Below are 18,620 nucleotides of genomic sequence, written 5' to 3'. Positions count from 1 at the left end.
TGTTAGCCTAACATGTAGCTAGAAAATATGTACAAAATAGCTTAAGAAATATATTGAAACACAAAATGCAAATTATGCTTTTTCAAATGACTACCAAGTTTTGCGTTGTGCATTTTGATTCCTAAATGCAAAACAGATATTTTCTAAACCCTATTTTGAAAAATACAAACTCTTTTGTCGAATTAAATTCTCTCTTTTTTCATTTATCACACTTTTTAACAATACCATTTGCTCAAATCCATCACCTTTCTTCTGCGAGGTCTCATTAGCATCCATATGAAAAAGTCTTCCTACTGGTACTGAGCTTGGTAAGCATGTATTGTTTTTTAGAAATACAATTGTTCATTCCAATAGAAATTTTCTTCGTACTTCATAATTCCTAAATTCAGCCCGTATCATTACTGGAAAAGCTTCATTTCAAAGATGGTAGCCCAAGTTTAATCCCAGTGGATATGTTACCCTTAACTAAATTTATTCTAAGGACACCACTGATAGTTTTTCAATAAGCAAAGTATTTTTGAATGTCGTCAGTCACTATTAAATGGTTTCACTGCGAATTGTAAACACTGTAATTCGAGATGTTTGTTGGATAATGTCCAAACTATTAATATCATATTATGCAATAATTTAAACATCTACATCTAAACATCTATTATAGCGACAATCCTACCAGCAGAGTTCCAGGAAAATCTTTCTATTCTCGGAATCTTTATGCTAAATTATAAAAATATTGTTTAATTTTGTTTTGTTTTTCGACTACCCATTTTATTAGCTGCTCAGGATTGATGGGAATAAATATCAATCAAAACGTTCGTATCTGACACATCTCTACGTAATTTTTCTAATATTTCTTCCTTTGCTTCGAATCGATTCATTTTAGAAGGCATTACAGATCGGATTAGGTAATACTGGTACATAAAATAAAAAGTTCCCCGTAATGTAGAACAATGATAAAGGAATGTGTCCATGGGACATTTTTAGATAGAAATTTTCCTAGCTTACAATCCTTGATGACCAATTAATAAGAATGATGTATCCATTTTTATTAATTCGTATTCATTGAAGTCAAATCCAAAATAAACAAGCCATTGTATATGTTCAATGTGTCCATTATTACTGAATGAACGACTGATTTTTCAAATATTTCCTCCTGAATTAGTGGAATTGGCCTGTAATTTCGCCAAGAACGCTTACGTTGTATCAAGAAGCGAGTCACCAATTTGTAGTACAATCGACATTCGTACCAACTTCGGTGTTGAACCAACAACTAGAAAATCCATTAGACTTTGGTTTGATCAATTTGAATAGACTGGAAGTGCGTTTAAAATAAAAAGTGAGTTTGTCGATATAGCTGGTGGAGAATGACCAACTATATGAAAATACAGCTAAGGGTATATCCGAACGAAATTCAAATCGCTCCGTTTCAATACTTTCACTTAATTCTTCCTTAATTGAACGTTTCTTTTAATAATATATGTGTCGTTTTATTTTGGTAATGAATATATTATTGGTAATATATTGGTAATTAATGGTCGAGAAAATCAACAAGATCATCTGTCCAAAGATGTTTCCAACTACCGAGTTGATTAGGATCAGTATCTATCCCTATTTGCAATGGCTTATCGATCTGCTATCCGGTGAAACACCTACAAAAATTCTCTTTGGACGTGAAATGAAGCTTCCTTGTGACCTACAATTTAGCTGTTGGTCTAGAGAAGACCTAGAGAGAGCAGATTATGCGATCCAATTTTCAAGTTGCCAGCTACAGAATGAACAGAACAAAAAAAAAACGGTACGGAAACCAGAGACGGTGGACAAAGTCCTTGGGAAAACCAAGAGTAGTCCATCAAAATCAACTAGCGCCGTTCGAAGGAGACTATAACCTAGAGGAAGGAGTGAACCATTTGCGAGAAGAGCCCCTAACCCTGCTTTCGAAGAATTTATGGGTGCGTACGGAGGTAAAGGCAAAGTTGGATATGGAGTCACTACAGAACAACTACGAGAAAGACTTTTCATTTATTTGTTTATTTCTTTACTTTCTAGAATTTCTAGAATTGTAGAAATCCCTTTCTGATATAAATTCGAGCTTGTTTGACAGCGAGAGTCAGTTTATAATAAAAAATATAGTGAACGCAACGAAGTAAAAGTTGCATTTGAAAGTTAGTTAAGTCTAGTGTGTTTGATTGAAGTAAGTAATTTAAAAGAGAGTGTGTATAAATTTATCCCACTGCTGAAAAACAGTTTAAATAAATTAGGAAATAAGAAAAACATTACATTATTATTACTTACCACATTTTTTTGGAACTTATAGGAGACATCCATCGATCCTCCAATAAATCCCCCTTTCCAATTTTCAATTGGCTTATGAACCGCTGAAAACAAGAAGACGCTAGAGTTAAAAATGTTTCAGTATGTTTTGATTCACTAGTGAATTCAATTCATTCGTCACCCCATTTATTTACCGAGAAATCTTAATCGATGTTTAAACAAAATCTCACAATTCTCCATAAGGGAATGTAAATAAATCCAAATTTTCTATTGAAATACTTTGATTGATTCATCATATTTATGTTATAACAAAAACTTTTAGAAAAATCACTGATAGAGAAAATAGAACCGATTCTAAATGCCAACAGACTAATACCTAACCACCAATTTGGATTTATAGGGTAACATGCCCACATTAAATAAGTACATCGAGTCACAAAAAAGTGTACCAATTTTTTTAAGATAAAAAATACTGTTCGACTGCTTTTTTCGATATCGCCCAGGCATTCGACAAGGTCTGGCACGACGCTCTACTACATAAAATTGTAATTGTAATGGTTAAACGGGCATCTTCTGAAAAAAGGGACTGCAAAATACCATGGAATTCATCTGGACCGACGAATAACCCGGAGCGCACAAATACTAACTAAGAGAAATCAAATGGGTCTAAAACTCAGCAAACTGTACCGGTTAATAGGTCAGATTCCAATCAACAATAAGCTGATAATATACAAAGTCGCACTAAAACCCATCTGGGGTTATGGTAATTAATTATTAACTCAACACCCAAAATCAAATACAGCAATTCTAGAAAGATTTCAATCAAAAGTACTCAGAATTATTATAAATGCTCCATGGTATGTACCCAACAAAGTTATTGTTGGGTACTATATCCAGAGATTCGAAAATTACCTACACGAAGAATATTTCCACCAAGCCTGAAATGTATGCACAGTTGCTTCTGAATTCTGTAGGTCCTTCGACTTGTGACCTTCTCAACTCTCAAATTTCGCCCCCAAAAACCTGCTGATCTTGACTATACGTCATTGGTTAAAGAATTCGATAAATTTTTATGCCCTAAGAAAAGTATGGAGGTTTTTTTTCAACATGTTTGTCTCTCAACTTACCAGCAAGATAAGCCCATCGCTGAGCATGTAACCAAACTACACCGACTTGCAATTGATTGTCAATTTCAATCTACATGTGAATGCGTGCGCGTCACTTCAATTGTGGACATATTTCTCCGTGCTCAATTTATCGGGGGAATAATAGACAATTCAATTAGGGAGCTGCTTTTGCAGTCGGACTTGCAAACGTTTGATGATATTGTCGCTAAAGCACAGGCATTGGAAGCTTCGACATTAGATAGTCGGCAGATGTCAACCTCAAAGAACGGGTCAACTGAAGGAGTGCAGAAGGTTTCTAAGTACATACCACTATAAATCGCGCCCCACGTCAAGGTCGCGCACTCGAGTTGGGTCCCGCCACCGTAACACTCTATCTAAACGAAACCAGTTAAAATCACGCTTGTTTCGCGCCAAATTAAGGATCGCCAACTTTTGCCTGAGGTGTGCTAAAGATAATCACTATAGCAGCGAATGTCGCCCCCAAAAATATAGTTTAAAATGTTCGGGATGTAGCCGTAAATATTTGCATTCAAACACTTCTCAAAAATCAGAAACATGATTCCAAATCCAAAGACGTGCCATCTACAAATTTTGTTGAGGATGATAACTTCGATGATCTCCTCGGAAAATATGGCTATCATCAAATCTTTGACGTTTTTCAACACCAAAGCTCCCGTACTACTGATTCTGAAAAGTATACGATCAGGTCATGTTCAGGGTTATCCACTGAAGTTTGAAGTCGATTCTGGAACAGGGTTCCTTCCTTCATACCCCGTGACCAATATCATAAACTGAACATTTCAAATGAATTCAAAATGTTAAGTGTAGCATTTCGATCTTATACGAGAAACGTTTTCATGGTAGGTCAAACAAAATATTGTGGGCAAGGGTTTTCGTATAAGTTTCTATAATCTGCAAATGATATTGGAAGAACTATAGTACCCATGATACTATGCTGAATCGGCTCAAAATTGGCACACCTCGCGCATGATATCTCGCTGGTAAAATAATTTTTTCTTGGCCATTAAGATTAGGTTGGAGTTGTACGTATTTACTGGGTTTTTGTGTGTATGTGATATTTTTTTTGTTTAGATGTTTAGATTTGTTTTTTTTTGAGATCATGATGCCGTCGCTACATGCTAAAACGCTAATCGAAATACCAAATAAATATCTATTATTTTGGTTTTAAAAAAAAAGGTAAATATGGTAAACGAATGTCGTGAATCACAAAATAACAGACACAATTCCAATTTTTTGTCAATAATTATACTTATTTTATGTTGTTGTTGATTCACTTGTAGAATTATAAACAAAAACGGCTGGAAATAAGGAAATATTTAGATTCGGTACCCCTTATTTATGTGTTATTTATTTTAGCGCGAGTTTGTTCCATTCATTTCGAAGAGGGTAGTTTCCATATAATGCTAAGTCTCTAGGTTCAAAACATTGTTGATTTTCCTATATATTATTCGCTCATTTAGCCCAATCGGAGCAAATTTCCTTCGGAATTCGTTGAGGGGAGTTTACTGGTAGTCTAAATTCAAAAAGTAGAGGTACCAGATTTGTTGCTGCATTCGCCATCTTGATTTGAAGGGTTATTTTTTGTCTCTTGATTAACTCGTTTATTTTCAATTTTACACGAAAAATTGTAATAAACAAAGTTGTTTAAAATTAAATGTTCTATAACTTTGATTGCCATCAATTTTTTCGTAAGATTGATATTTTTCCTTTTTATACCTGCGAAGAGGTGGGGGAGAATTTTCGTTCATTGAATAACTCGTTAAATCTCCATTTTACACGAACAATGATTATTCCTAAAGTTGTTTGGAATTTCCTGAAAATTTAGGTTCTTTTCAATTCATGATTACTGCACTAATAGCTGAAGTGAATTTATGGATGTGGATGTCAATTATCATTGATTATTCTCTGGGACTCCTCGAGTGAATCCTGACTGCAAGCTTAAGTACTTAGGCCTGAGTACGTTCGTTAATGAAGGTCGGGGATGACTTCCCCCAATTATCGGGAGAAAGTGGAGACAAGAAACTAAACGACACAGTCAGTATTCCAAATTACAGTTCATAATTTAAAAAATTTGAAAATCCTTTTTATTGTACCAGAAGTGCTAAAAAATCTTATCTTAAATAATGTGATGTGAATAGTTACTATTGTAGGCTTGTGAGCAATCTTCCGAAAAGTGAAAGATGAAGTTTAACTTAATTTCAAAAGCTTATTTCTTAATAATTAATTTTTTTATTTTTTATTTTTGACACTATTTAAGAGGCGGTGCGAGATTCTTTGGAACCTTCTCTGATTGAACATCTCATGCTTCCGAAATGTTATCTGGCAAATATTCAATATTTTATAATCTAAGGAGCATTTTGTAAACATTACTTTCAAGTTCTCCCGTCACTTTTTCTCCTTTTTTTAAGATCTTTATGTTTAGGTTTTCTAATCTAGTCTATTCAATTTGGTGTCCTTTTCACAATACAAATAATAATTCTGTTAATTTTCTTGTATTTATTGTAGGATCTGAGTTAATATTATCTAAAAACGCTACAATCAATGTTAATGTCGTAGTTTCTAATAAATCACTCGTTTTTGCAATATTTGTTCTTATTTACTTTTGGGATGGTAAGGATAAGGATAAGGTTCACAAGTTACAGATGTCTTTATCCTAAAAATATGTCCTCTTGAAACAAAAATCAGCGTTTTCCCCAATTTCATATAATTCAATATATACTGCAGGATATATCAGAGTTAACTATTTTCTGTGAACAAATTATAGAGTCTGATAATAGATAATAGTGATAATAATCTTTGAAACTAGTAATTACTATCTCCCTCTCACTCTCTTTGAATTTAAATTTAATGAAAATACAACTTACAATGAGGAAACAGAATTAGTGAACATCCACTTAATATTTGACAGCTATGCACTGTCCCTGGATTCTCAATAGTTTTATACCGCGAATCATTTCCTTTTGGTGCTCCTATCCGAATCCTAAAACATAAAAAGTATTATCCTTGTATTCGAAATATTCTTCAAAGGAGAACACAACTACTTTCCTGGCTAATGCCTCGACAAATATTGAATTACAGTTCCTCTAACTCTTCAAAAGAGCGTGATGTGACTTTTTGTCGATATTAACGTCCCCAATGGCTCGCAATTGCAAGGAGAGGTTGTAACTACTGACTAGTTTCGACGTTATTACGTCTCATAGAAGTGGTTTAACAGCCCTCGTTTGGGTTTGAGACCCGAACTGATCCCAATGTCAAATAGCGTCGGTATTTGGTTCATGTAGTTAAACATTAACCAGCGAACGCTAACTTCCAACTGCGAACCACTGGTCAGATAGAAATCAAGCGTAGTTGCCGATAATATAGATTCCGATGGGAAATGAATGTGTGTAAAATGTATCAAAGTAAAAGATTTATCAGAGGTAAATAGAAAAAAGTAGGGACGGATTAAGCTAGGGGCTTGGAAGGGCTATAGCCCCAGGCCCCAGGTCCAAGAGAGCCCCATCATTTGAAAATCATACCACAAATCTAACGTATTGATATTATTTTGTGAATTTTTCCTGGTTTCCGAATTCCTTAAGGGGACCCAGTCATTATTTTAGCCCCGGGCCTTATAAATCTTAATCCGGCCCTGGTAGAAAGTCACCGATAATATAGATTCCGATGGTAAATGAGGTATGTAAAATGTATCAAAATAAAGGATTTCTCAGAGGTGAATAGTAGAAATCTACCTGACCAGTGGTTCGCAGTTGGAAGTGAGAATGGCGTCAGGTAGCGTTCGCTGGAGAATGTTTAACTACGAAACGTTGTGTTACCTGTCAATTTAATTGTACTGGAATAAAGTCTAGCGCGTGTTTATCAGGAAGAAGACTAACTCTCAACTGAGACGTGCCAGAGAGCGTGAAGATAGCGAGATCGTTTTGCTTCTACGCGTCGAATTGGTGTAGAAAAAAATATGGAACTGTTACTAAGCTTACATTATACTGTCGCATTTGCCTTTGGTCTCTTCTCGTTTTGTCCATATATACTACTTGATTGCTGGCACCAGTACACGGAATGGAATGGTATCAGTTTTGTTAGAATACTTGTACGGAGGAGCTGTTTCTTGTAGTAATTGATTATTACTTGTGTTTATTCGAGTCAATATGATAGATGGGCTTTATGTTCTATAAATCTTCTTCCGAGAATAGTCCTAGAAAACAACCCGCCCGGCTCAAGGCCTCCTGGGAGACCACCTAAACGGTGGAAAGTTAGTTGGCAACCCACCTCTCGGGAAAATATGCAGAGGTAGCTTCAGAATTAATAGATCGACAGATCTCCAAGAAGTAGAAGAAGAAGAGGTTCTATAAAACAATTTAATACTTTATCTCAATGGCCACCTATGATTCTTTTTCAACAAGATAATGCTCCTTCATTTATTGCACAATGATCTATAGAGTTAATATCACTGAGTACATTCAGTTTTATTGAAATAAATTTGTACTTATTCAACGATAGAAATATTTTCATAAACTTATCCAATATGTTCTGGTATAGTTACGGTTCCCAAGCATACTCTTAGTATGTTCAACTCAAAAAACATAAGAGAGCAATTCGACTTGAGGCGACCGAGAGTTGAGTAGAAACTTGGACAGTTTAGAGCATAGAAGAAAGGTCGCTGACCTGACTCTCTTATACCGATACTACCACGGCAGATGCTCTTCCGAGCTGTCGAGCCAAATTCCATCGAAAGCAATATTCCAAGTCCTACTCGACAGACTTAACTCCCCTGCAAACGCCTAGGATCTTAATTTATCGGGACTCCTTTCTTTGGCGAAGTGAAACCTGTGGAATCAGCTCCCGAATACTACAACCTACAGAAATTCAAGATCAATATCCTCGCGACAGGCACCGCTCGAACTACTTGAGTGTAATAGGGGTAAACATACCCTCTTGTGATTGCTTTTTAAACAAAAAACGACCGAGAATCGAGCCACGAATAAGGGGCATTAAAAAAGAAATTGTATCCAGTAGAAACAAGAAAATGAAAATTATTGACGAATAAGAAAAGATTCAGTACAAACATTAGTAATTAATCAAATGATAATAGAATATTTATAAAGATTTGATTGAAAATTTAACATTTGACACATCGTCATTAATTAGAAAACTAAAAATTTATATTATATAGTACATTCATTCTAGATCATAAACTAAGATATTCATTCGAAATACATGGTTTTTCTCGTTGATTTGAAGGTAGATCAGCGGGTTTTTCATTATGAGCTGAATGGTTATTTTTCCAGCTAACATATGAAAAATAAACCGTGTTTCTATACATTGTGTTAGTAGTCACTTTACATCGCCATTGTTAGAAGCCAGGATTCCAAAATATTATAAGGTTTGAGTTATTTTTAACGTGAATGTTCTCGGTTCGTTACAAATGTACAGAAAATAATTCATTCTGGACGGCTCCATAACAATTATTCGTGTCTGGTACCTTAATCCTTATGAATTGAATGAAATACCAAATTCCAATCTTTTATAGTTATTATTCAAAACAATGACCTATGTTCACTTTTTAGTTCAGTACTCTTTATCCTTGTATCATAAATATTTTATTTTGTAATTTGAGTGCTAATCGAAAGTAGACAGTTTTCAAAAACCTTTCTAGCTTCGTTACCGTATTGAAGCAGGAAAAGGGAATTCGTCATCAACCACGTCAGATAGCTATTTATCAAGGATTAAAACCAATCTTTGTAATGATCATTGTAATTGATTTGAAGGTATGCTAAGTAAAAATCCAAATTTGTAATAGATCTGCAGAGATAATCTCCTTATTTTTATGCCATTGGTTGAAAAATACAGTTACACATTTTTAAAAACAATAGTCTGAACAACTTTCCTTGGTGATTGTCACCAAGAAAACAGAAAAAAATAATACAATGTTTAAACAAGCATTGACCTCATACTTCTTGAATCAGCACAATATAATTCAAATTTATTATATAAAAATTTTATTTTCGTGTTATTATACAACAATTGTTTCTCTTATGAAACTTTATTGTAAAATTTTCGTAGAGCTTGAACTATTTCCGCTCATTTTCGTTAATAATTCGCAACCGAGAAATAATATACGCAGAAGGGCGCAAAAAAGTGGAAATATTTAAATTTATCACAATGAACAAACAAATATTTTTCTCATTTTTTTTGTTGTACTTCTTAATATTCCAAAGCTCACTTACCATATTCCGAATCATGTCTGACAAATAATCAAGTTTTCGTTTGAATCCATGAGAATTAATAAAAAAAAAATAAAAAATCATTTCCAACTTTAATATTTAGAAACAGAAACGTTTTACGATTTGTTTTAATGTGTCAATTTACTGTTCATGTACGTTTGACGAAAAATGAGTTTTTAAAACTGGAATTATTTTATTAGTATTATGGTATTATGGTATTTCTGAACGTCAATAGTTGGAATCCAAAATAAAAACAACCACAAAGTATTTCCCCACACTTACCATTCATTACCATAGGGCTTTCCAGGATATATAGCAACTGTATAACCAAAATAAGTTTTCTCATTAGTTGGGACAGATTCTTGAAAAATAATTGGAAAGTCCACATCCAAATTAAAACAATAGACACTTTTAGAAAAAAATAATAGTAAAAATATTGATAACTTCATAATAAAACACCCGTATTCACACAATCTTTGTCATATAATAATTTAAGCATGTCGTTTTGTCACCTTACCGGACGTCGGAAAACCATTATCTTCCCGCTTAGACACATTCCAATTAATTTTACAAATAAAATCAGACATTGTCATTGTGGTGTGCCAATGGTAAATGGTAATCGTGATAAACAAATACTTTATAATTCTAAAAATACTTTTCATTTTATTTGTGATTAACGAATTTTTTAAAACGATGTGTGGTTGATGATATCACCATTGAATTACTCCTAAATTTTTTTTCGATATAAATACGCCAGTGTAATTGTAATGGAAGTTCTAAGCGACTTTCAAAATTAAAACGTATCTCGAATGAAAGTATTGAAGAACGTGAACACATACGATGGCAGAACCAATTAAACAAGTACTTACAATTGATCTGCTACGGACACATTATTGGTTTAGATTAGGGATGTTACAGAGCTTCGACTCCGATTTCGAAAAGTCCGAACTTTCCATTGATATTAGATTTGTTCCAATAACCTGCTAGTCGGAACCGTACTTGGAACGATTACGATTAAGCGTTTATAGATACTTTCTATAAAATCTCCGGCTATATACGGTTCTTATAACACTATCAATCAAGTATCGAAAAGACCGTCCCACTATTAACTTATATTTGCCAGTTATTTGATTATTAAGACTTTTGATGGCGCTTTGCGAGTCGAAAAACATGATTTTATTAATTTTTTATTTTTTGCTATTTCGATCGCTTTAATTATTGCAATTAGGGAAGGAATATAGACGCTGCCTTGTTGACTTCCGGATTCAAGGATCCATCTGTGAAAATCCATGTATATTCACTGTATTTTGGTGCAAATTCGTTGAATATATTTCGTCTTTTTTTGTTTCAGCAAATACCTTATTAATTCTCTCTGTTTGATATTTTATTTCTTCTTTAAAGCACGGGTGTATTTCGTTTACGTAAATATTTTGATTTGTTTCTTCTATTCGATTTTTTGCTTCAATTAGGTACGGCCATTATTTGTTTTTCCAGTACCCTTTAGTTTTTCCCTACACTTTTCCCAAAGTTTGTCAGTTAATTCTTTTAAAGGATTTTGATCTTCTGTGTATATTTTCAAGTAGAATTTAGTACTTAATAATTTTCTACGGTATTCTAACGCCATTTCTCCACATTCTGCTAAGAGACTATTAGTTGGAGTCGATTTCATGGTTCCAGGTATGATTCTTAGTCCTTTATATTGGTTTTGGTCTATTTTAATCGAGTGTTTTTTATTGCATGGCTCAAGTGTAGTAGAAGCATAATCTAGATGAGATCTTATTAATCCTTTATGTAGTAGTAATAATGTAACTGGATCTGCTCCCCGCTATGTTCCACAAACACCTCTCATTATTTTTAATCTCTTGTTTACTTTGTTTTCAATGTGTTGAGTGTATGGTCCTCGATTTAAGTGTTTTTTCATTATTACCCCTAAATATTTAATATTTTCCTTAAAGTCAATTTCCAGTTTCTTCTATTGTCTCTGAAAATTATTGCCGAGCATTTGTCAGTGGATATTTGAAAATTGTTAGTCCACTGATGAAATTCAATTATTCATTTTTTGACGATCCGTTTCTTCGAGTGTAATTACCATATCGTCGGCGTATTGTATTATCCTGATTATTTTGTTAATATCATGTACTGATGTTGATGTTGAAAAGGACTCAGGGGTGAACCTTGGGTTAAGCCTTGACTGTTCCTTCTGTTTCTTTTACATATAAGTTTCTGTCTTCTTCTTCTTCTTCTTCCTGCTGTGTATAGGCATCATTGCCTGTTTTTCTTCACGTCATTGCCTCTGCTCAGTCACCTGGGAGGTTGTCACTCCATCTTTTCCTAGGTCTTCCAATGCTTCTTTGTCCCTTGATATTTTCACAATTCGTTCTTCCGTCATGCGGTCAATGTGCTCATTCCATTTTATCTTTCTATCCAGTACCCAGTCATTGATATTATCTATCCCGCATATTCGTCTTATGTTTTCCACTTCTTTCTCTATCCATTAGTGTTCTTCCCGCTATTCTTCGAACTATTTTCATTTCTGTAGTCTCCAATATCCGTTTCGTTTTAGAGATCTCAGGTCGGGTCTCTGCTGCATAGGATAATATAGGTCTGATTGCGGTCTTGTATATGCGGGCTTTTGCTTCAGTTCGAATGTATTTATTTCGCCAGATTGTGTCATTTAGGTATGCTGCTGCTCTTGAGGCTCTTGTAGCTTGGTTTCTTACTAGACTTTCTGTCGCAGAATAAATTAAATATAAAGTTTGTTATTATAATTACATTACATTACATTGTATAGCATATGTAGGTCAACACTGTCATAGGCTGCAATTTAAGTCAATGAATATTGCTAGTAGGAGCTTTTTTTCTGTGAGTGCTTTTAAGATAGAATGCGTTAATAATGATATAGCTTCATTGCATCCCTTGTTGCACTCTAATACTTTACCCGCGCATGATGTTAATGCCATAGGTCTGTTGTAGTTTTCTGCATTTTTTCCGGGTTGCCTCAATATAAACTTCGAACGGCGCTTTGTCTAAATACGAGTATTTATCACTACTTTTTATATTTTGTTTGTCTTTTTTCGAACTTGCCGGTTCTTGACAATCGATATCATTCATCTGTATTACGTTTTCGCAATTTTTTTACCTTTCCGGAGGGCCAAGCCCCCCTTATTTTCCCCCATTACTTCCCTTGACTGTCAATTTATTTTATCCCTGTTAAATATTTTATGTACTGAATAGCAGCAAAAAAAGTTTTAATGATAGAAAAGAAATGTTTCCAGGAATAAAGGGTGTTCTATACAAAGGTTTATGTTAGTATAAGCCCACTTACCAATAATCCTTCTAAATGGGGCACTTGATTGCATTTAATTTTCTTATTCTGGTCAGCTTATAAAAATATGTAATTTGTCATTGTCATGTTTTGGGCCGGTTCATTGCATCAGGGCAGTAAAGACTTACACACAGCTCTTTACTATGAACCAGACGGAGTGGAGGTCCAAGAGGGCCCCATTGATATTATTTTGTGAATTTTTCCGGGTTTCCGAATTCCTCAAGGGGACCCCGTCATTATTTTAGCCCCGGGCCTTATAAGTCTTAATCCGGCCCTGCTTAGATATGTACTAATATCAAATATGTAATAGTGGACAAAAAAATAGGATTTGTTATTGAAATACATGAAGCTCAAAGTGGATGTATGGGATTTGGGGGATGATAGTTAACTAGCTTTTATAATAGATTGATATAAATACAATTTTATTAATTAGAAATCTTTTTTCACTTAACATGGCTCATAGTAGTGAGCTCTGCGTAATTGTTCATTGCCCTGATACAATAAACTGATACTAATACCTGATACTAATCTTCCCTAATAAAAAATTTTCTAACGTTGACCAATTGACCTTTTATGACCATTTTCTGATCTTTCAGAAGGTAATAGGTCAATTGAAATTCCACACATCGGGTGCTAAGATCGCGGAGCAGCTTTACCTGCATTCACATAAATAGAACAAAAATCTAGAAGAACAAAAGAAATGAATAATAATGTTTACTCCCCGTATAAAATTCGGTAAACATCTAACAAACCGTCAGTCCACGTGGACTCATCATCTCCACTGTTTTCCATTGAAAACATCGAATCGTAAACATAAATGTATTTCTATTGGCCGAAGCTATCGGAAGGCGTATGTACACAATTTCTTTGAAATATTCCTGCCAGAGACTGTCTGCGATAAGCAGTGGCGTGGCTAGGTGAGATTTATTTAAATCACAAATTCCTTTAAATAAATAGAAATATGGCGTTCTTTCGACCGTGGGCGTTTGAAGAAAATGATATTGCAATAATTTAATAATGCAATCATAATTGCTGAATTAACTAGAGTGAACAAATTTGAAATGTGGGAACCAGAGAAAAATTTATTTTTCTTATTGGAACAAAGTTCTAAGTTGATTTTATATATATATCAAAATAAATAAGCAAATTGTCAGTGTCAATATCACATTTTGATAAAGACTTAAAGGAAAGTCGAAACGTCAAAATTTATCTATCTTTTAAAAATTATCAAAAAAAACTAATTTTAAAACAGAATCAAGAACATTTAGAGGCATTAATTTTCCATTTATCGAGTAGTCACGACATCAGTTGCTCTGGATCATTCACAGAACCGAAAAACATGTGAAGAAAAATTGAAATCAGTTGACAAAGCTACTCAAGGTTTTATACGTAAGACAATTTATAGTTTACATAAGAAGAACAGAGTTGCAACATTAGAAGTGATACAATAAAAGGTAACAGATTATCCAGAATACAATTATACCAGTTTAGAAACCTTGCGTCAAGTTTTGTCAGTATGTGGTTTTAAACACAAGAAACTGAATAAACGGATGGCAATAACCATATCGTCAAGATTGTTCGATGGAGACAAAATTATTTTGGACAGATTAAAGACTACTGAAATTCTAATAGACACATGATTGTTGTTGCATTATTTAATTTAATTACTGAATGTTTTAGAGTTTCACATTGTTGTAACCTTAATAAACATACAAATGTGTTACAAATTGTTTGAAATATATTGTTATTAAAGCAGAATTAGAATGATAATGTGAAACAACAACGCCCAAGTAATCCCTGATTAACTAACATTTTTTCGTCATATGAAATTTCCAATTTATGGGTTTTGCAGTATTACAGAAAAACATTTTTTGAAAATATTGAAATTTAAGCTTTTATTAATATTTTTAACTATAATTTCTCTATCAATGTACCAATTTTAATCAGACAGATGTGCTAAAAATTAAATGGTAAATTTTGTAAAAATCGACATTCAGTTAACTAAATTATATTGATATTAGTATATTATATTCGTCAATCTTCCATGCAGTATCTTTGTAAAACGTGGAAAGAGGTCATTTGGGCACTAACGTAAAAGGTTTAGGAATTTGATTTTTCCATTATCCTTCTTTCCTTACTTGAAAGTTTTTTAGATTTCTTTTCAATATGTTTTTGTAACTTATTTGATTTTTTCAGTTCCTCATATTTTTCAATCGCGTTCTCCAGCTTTTCCACAGCTAAAAAAAATAAAAGCTAGTTAACACATATAATACAATGTAATCCACTCTTTTGAGACTATTCCACTATCAATTATCTGAAAGAAATTCTATCTAATCACATCAATGTTTGGGATTTATCACTGAACATGTGACCCAGTTTCTACGTTAGATAGAAAACTGAAGAATTTTGGTTTGTTTCATAAAAAAAATTTGGTTACACCATCTGTATTAAAGTTAAAAGGCGTCAAAGAAAAAAATAATCACATTATTTATAATTTTTCCAAAACTACTGGTAATATTTTATAAAATTTTAAGCAAATATATTTTGCAAGATGAATTGCAAGATGAATTGAAAATATATATATAAAAAGCAAATTGTCAGTGTCAATATCATATTTTGATAAAGGCTTAAAGAAAAGTCAAAACATCAGAATTTATCTTTCTTTTAAAAACTATCAAAAAAACTAATTTTAAAATTTTCGATTCTAAATGGGTCTTCATACTATTTTTATTCTTACATTTCTTTTTAAAAAGTGGTTTTTCTCCATTTCTAAGTTTTTCTTTGATTTCAGATTTCTTTTGAATCTTCTTACATTTCTCTTTTTCTTGTCTCTCCTGTTCTAATAATTGGTTATTCTGAAATCAAGATAAAATCTGTTAATCTAAAAGTAAAAAAAAATCAAGCATATGGAGAGCATTTTGAAATTAATATTAAGTCCACGGCTGGAAACTCTTACCCAATAAGTGTATTTAGGGCTAAGTTCAAACATATAAAACTGATACTGAGCACACTGTTTACACTATCACCACCCCAACACTCACCATTACACTTTATGACAAACAGTTCAATAACTAACGTCAGAGACAGGTAAAACTGGTGGCAGTGTAAAAGTGTATTTAGTCTGAATATCACCAGAGGTTCCAAAAATTCCAACTTAAATATCAAACTAACACTGAGATATGGTGACTATTAATATCAAATTGGATACCACTAGATTTTTAAAATCAAAAATAATGGCATAAAAAGCTGGAAACACTTGAAGAGATGTCAATTTGAGATTTTTAATGGCGAATGTATTCAGAATGTGTTGTCATACAAGTGTTATTGATTTACTTCCAGGCACTTGAAACATTCATTTCGATCAAAAAAATTAAATTGCAAACATTTTCGTGCAATTATTTAATTAATTAACCAACAGGAGTGTGCCGATCAACTCGCTTCGACTTTTGGTGATGAAGCACCATCTCGGTCTACTGTGTTTTGTTGGTTTTCCTAATTATATCATGGTCCCACTTCGCTACTGGATGAGTTTCACGAAAATCGTCGAAAATCTGCTGTGGTATCAGAAAACATCAATGCTGTACATAAAATGATATTGCAAGACGTCATGTGACACACCATGAGATTGAGGCATACTTGGGCATTAGTTCCACTCTCATACATTTAATATTGCATAAATATTTGGATGTCGAAAAAATTTTTTCATATTCGATATCATATTTAACAATCGTTTAAAAAAAATCTTGTGTAAATTGTTGCAAAGAAATGCTCAAAAATTCAATTAAGGCCTTTCAAAAGATGTTTATATCGTCACAGGCTACGAAGCATGGATTTATGCATATGAGCCTGAAATTAAACAACAATCAACAAGACAAGCCAAATCCAACTAAGTTGTTTCTTCACAAAGCACTTTCACACAAATACTCGCCTATTTTTTCATAAATAACTAGACATGTCACTGCCATTCCATTAGAGCAATGTAAAACGGTCAATTTTGAATTGTGCAGCATTTGTCTGCCAGAAGTATTGGAAAAAATCAGAAAAACCAAACACAAAAAATGAATCATTCTCCAACACAACAATGCAAGTTCTCACAAATCAGTTCAAACAAAAATATTTTTGAACAGTCAAAACATTAAATTGATGAGTCATCTACTGTACAATCCTTCTTTGGCACCCAGTGATTCCTTCTTATTTCCACAGATTGAAAAGAAATTGCAAGTCAATGTTTTTCTACACAAAGAAGTTGATGTGTACAAATCACATGTTTTGGAAGTACCTCAATCTGAACAGAAAAAAAGGTTTAACAATTGGTCCAATTGCATACAAAAGTGTATTGATTTCAATGGAGAATATTTTGAAAATCAATAAAGCCATAGCCAATTGTAAATATTTTTTATTTGTCTACCTTGAAACTTAAGTAGCAACCCTTGTAGTCTAGTCTAGTCTACTGATTATTTATACTCTAATGAAAGCGGACATAAACAAATTATTTTATTTTTTTTATAGTGACTCCAAGATAGAAGTGACTATGAGTCACAATAATTAATGAAGTAAAAAAAAATATTTTATGAGAAAGTAACTTCTGATTGGCATGTTTTATTTTCAAAACAAAAAGTTTCGACTTATTTTGAGCAATTTAGTTATTTATTCTCAGAGACTGTTTCTGTTAATAATGTATTGACTCTTACCATTCTTTGTAATAATTTTCTAATTATTTCTTTTCTCTTAGGATTGACACATGTCTTTAGTTCCTCTTCAAGCTGTCTTTTCTCATTTAACCGTATATCTTTTATGAAACTATAATTCTCTTTGAAGATTTTGTCTTCAAATTCCCCACATAAGGGATCAAAACGTGGATCCCTTGGAATTGGTTTCTTTTTAATCTGTATATTATTCTCCAACTTCAATTTTTGTGGTCTTATCTTAGAACTTACTTCCCTTGGTCTATTTTTATTAGCTCTTTTAAAATTAGACTTTTTTGTACATGAACTACCATATACTGTTTTACTAAACGTTTTTGAACCAACTTGTTCTTTTAATTTCAGAAGTGCTTCAAAACTAAGATTAGATATTTGTTCTCTTATTTTGGTCCTTTCATCTAATTCCATTTCAAATTAATGCTTTATTGTTCTACTTTTCAAGAGTCTGTATATATAGTGATTACGATCAAAGTTATACTCTTCTACAATTTTGTTAAGGCAATTTGGCCCTCCCTCTATCCTTCTGCATCTACATATTGTGATAGCTACGAATATAATCTTTTGCGCTAGTCACAACAATTTTTTATATATATATTTATTGACAGAATTCTTAATGTTTCCAATTCTAGGAGAAAATCATTTAAAACTTCGACAAAGTTACATATTGTATTGTTACTAGCAGTGTAATTATGAAGGCAGCAAACAAACAAACAGAAGAACATTGACATCTTTTGACAGTTCTGAAAGGTTTTAGAAATAAGGTGGATCAAGAATTCTAAAAATTGTTTTGATCCTAATTTAAATATTAGATGACTTCTGGAAAAGACACAATGGGGTAACAAGGACAATTCTATTATAGTTCAGCTGCATATGTTGATTTAAAAGAAAATTACTTATTAATAAATTTTATAAATAATTAGCAATAATTCCTTTTATGTCAGACTATTATTAATGTAAT

The 18,620-nt window shown here is 32.9% G+C and overlaps 3 protein-coding genes across 9 annotated transcripts in view; 1 reads left to right on the top strand and 2 right to left on the bottom strand.

Moving 5' to 3' along the window:
* The window catches only part of LOC130902250 (integrin alpha-PS4-like), a 63,830-nt gene extending 53,604 nt beyond the window's left edge, over positions 1–10,226 (bottom strand). For 2 of the 4 annotated variants that reach the window (XM_057814216.1, XM_057814217.1), the window contains exons 1-3: positions 9,917–10,226; positions 6,281–6,396; positions 2,290–2,372 (exon numbers count right to left, since the gene is read on the bottom strand). In XM_057814216.1, coding sequence (XP_057670199.1) covers positions 2,290–2,372; positions 6,281–6,396; positions 9,917–10,083 — 366 coding nt within the window. In that variant the 5' untranslated portion in view covers positions 10,084–10,226. Of the gene's footprint in view, positions 1–225; positions 576–2,289; positions 2,373–6,280; positions 6,397–9,916 lie in introns of those variants that run through there. The other 2 variants (XM_057814220.1, XM_057814219.1) reach the window with 2 other exon arrangements.
* LOC130902253 (homer protein homolog 2) overlaps positions 1–18,620 on the top strand; it is a 59,444-nt gene that overhangs the window by 11,628 nt on the left and 29,196 nt on the right. Inside the window, exon 1 of one of the 4 annotated variants that reach the window (XM_057814231.1) lies at positions 18,386–18,497. The exons of 2 other annotated variants lie outside the window; for them this stretch is intronic. In XM_057814231.1, coding sequence (XP_057670214.1) covers positions 18,472–18,497 — 26 coding nt within the window. In that variant the 5' untranslated portion in view covers positions 18,386–18,471. Of the gene's footprint in view, positions 1–18,385; positions 18,498–18,620 lie in introns of those variants that run through there. One more of the 4 variants, XM_057814234.1, reaches the window with a different exon arrangement.
* LOC130902254 (ribosomal RNA processing protein 36 homolog) lies at positions 14,827–18,157 on the bottom strand. The gene is made up of 3 exons (XM_057814235.1): positions 17,651–18,157; positions 15,697–15,814; positions 14,827–15,196 (listed from the first exon to the last, which is right to left on the bottom strand). Exons 1-3 carry the CDS (start codon positions 18,068–18,070, stop codon positions 15,060–15,062), a joined length of 675 nt encoding a protein of 224 aa, XP_057670218.1. The 5' UTR covers positions 18,071–18,157; the 3' UTR covers positions 14,827–15,059.

This window comes from Diorhabda carinulata, chromosome X, assembly GCF_026250575.1.
Source record: "Diorhabda carinulata isolate Delta chromosome X, icDioCari1.1, whole genome shotgun sequence".
Lineage (NCBI taxonomy): Eukaryota > Metazoa > Arthropoda > Insecta > Coleoptera > Chrysomelidae > Diorhabda > Diorhabda carinulata.
This window is presented reverse-complemented; position numbering and strand designations above follow the sequence as displayed.

Coding starts and splice junctions, on each gene's coding strand:
- LOC130902254 (XM_057814235.1), bottom strand. CDS start 18,070: ATGGAATTAGATGAAAGGACCAAAATAAGAGAACAAATATCTAATCTT. Junction 15,815..17,650: donor GAAAATTATTACAAAGAATG/GTAAGAGTCAAT, acceptor TCTTGATTTCAG/AATAACCAATTATTAGAACA. Junction 15,197..15,696: donor ACCACTTTTTAAAAAGAAAT/GTAAGAATAAAA, acceptor TATTTTTTTTAG/CTGTGGAAAAGCTGGAGAAC.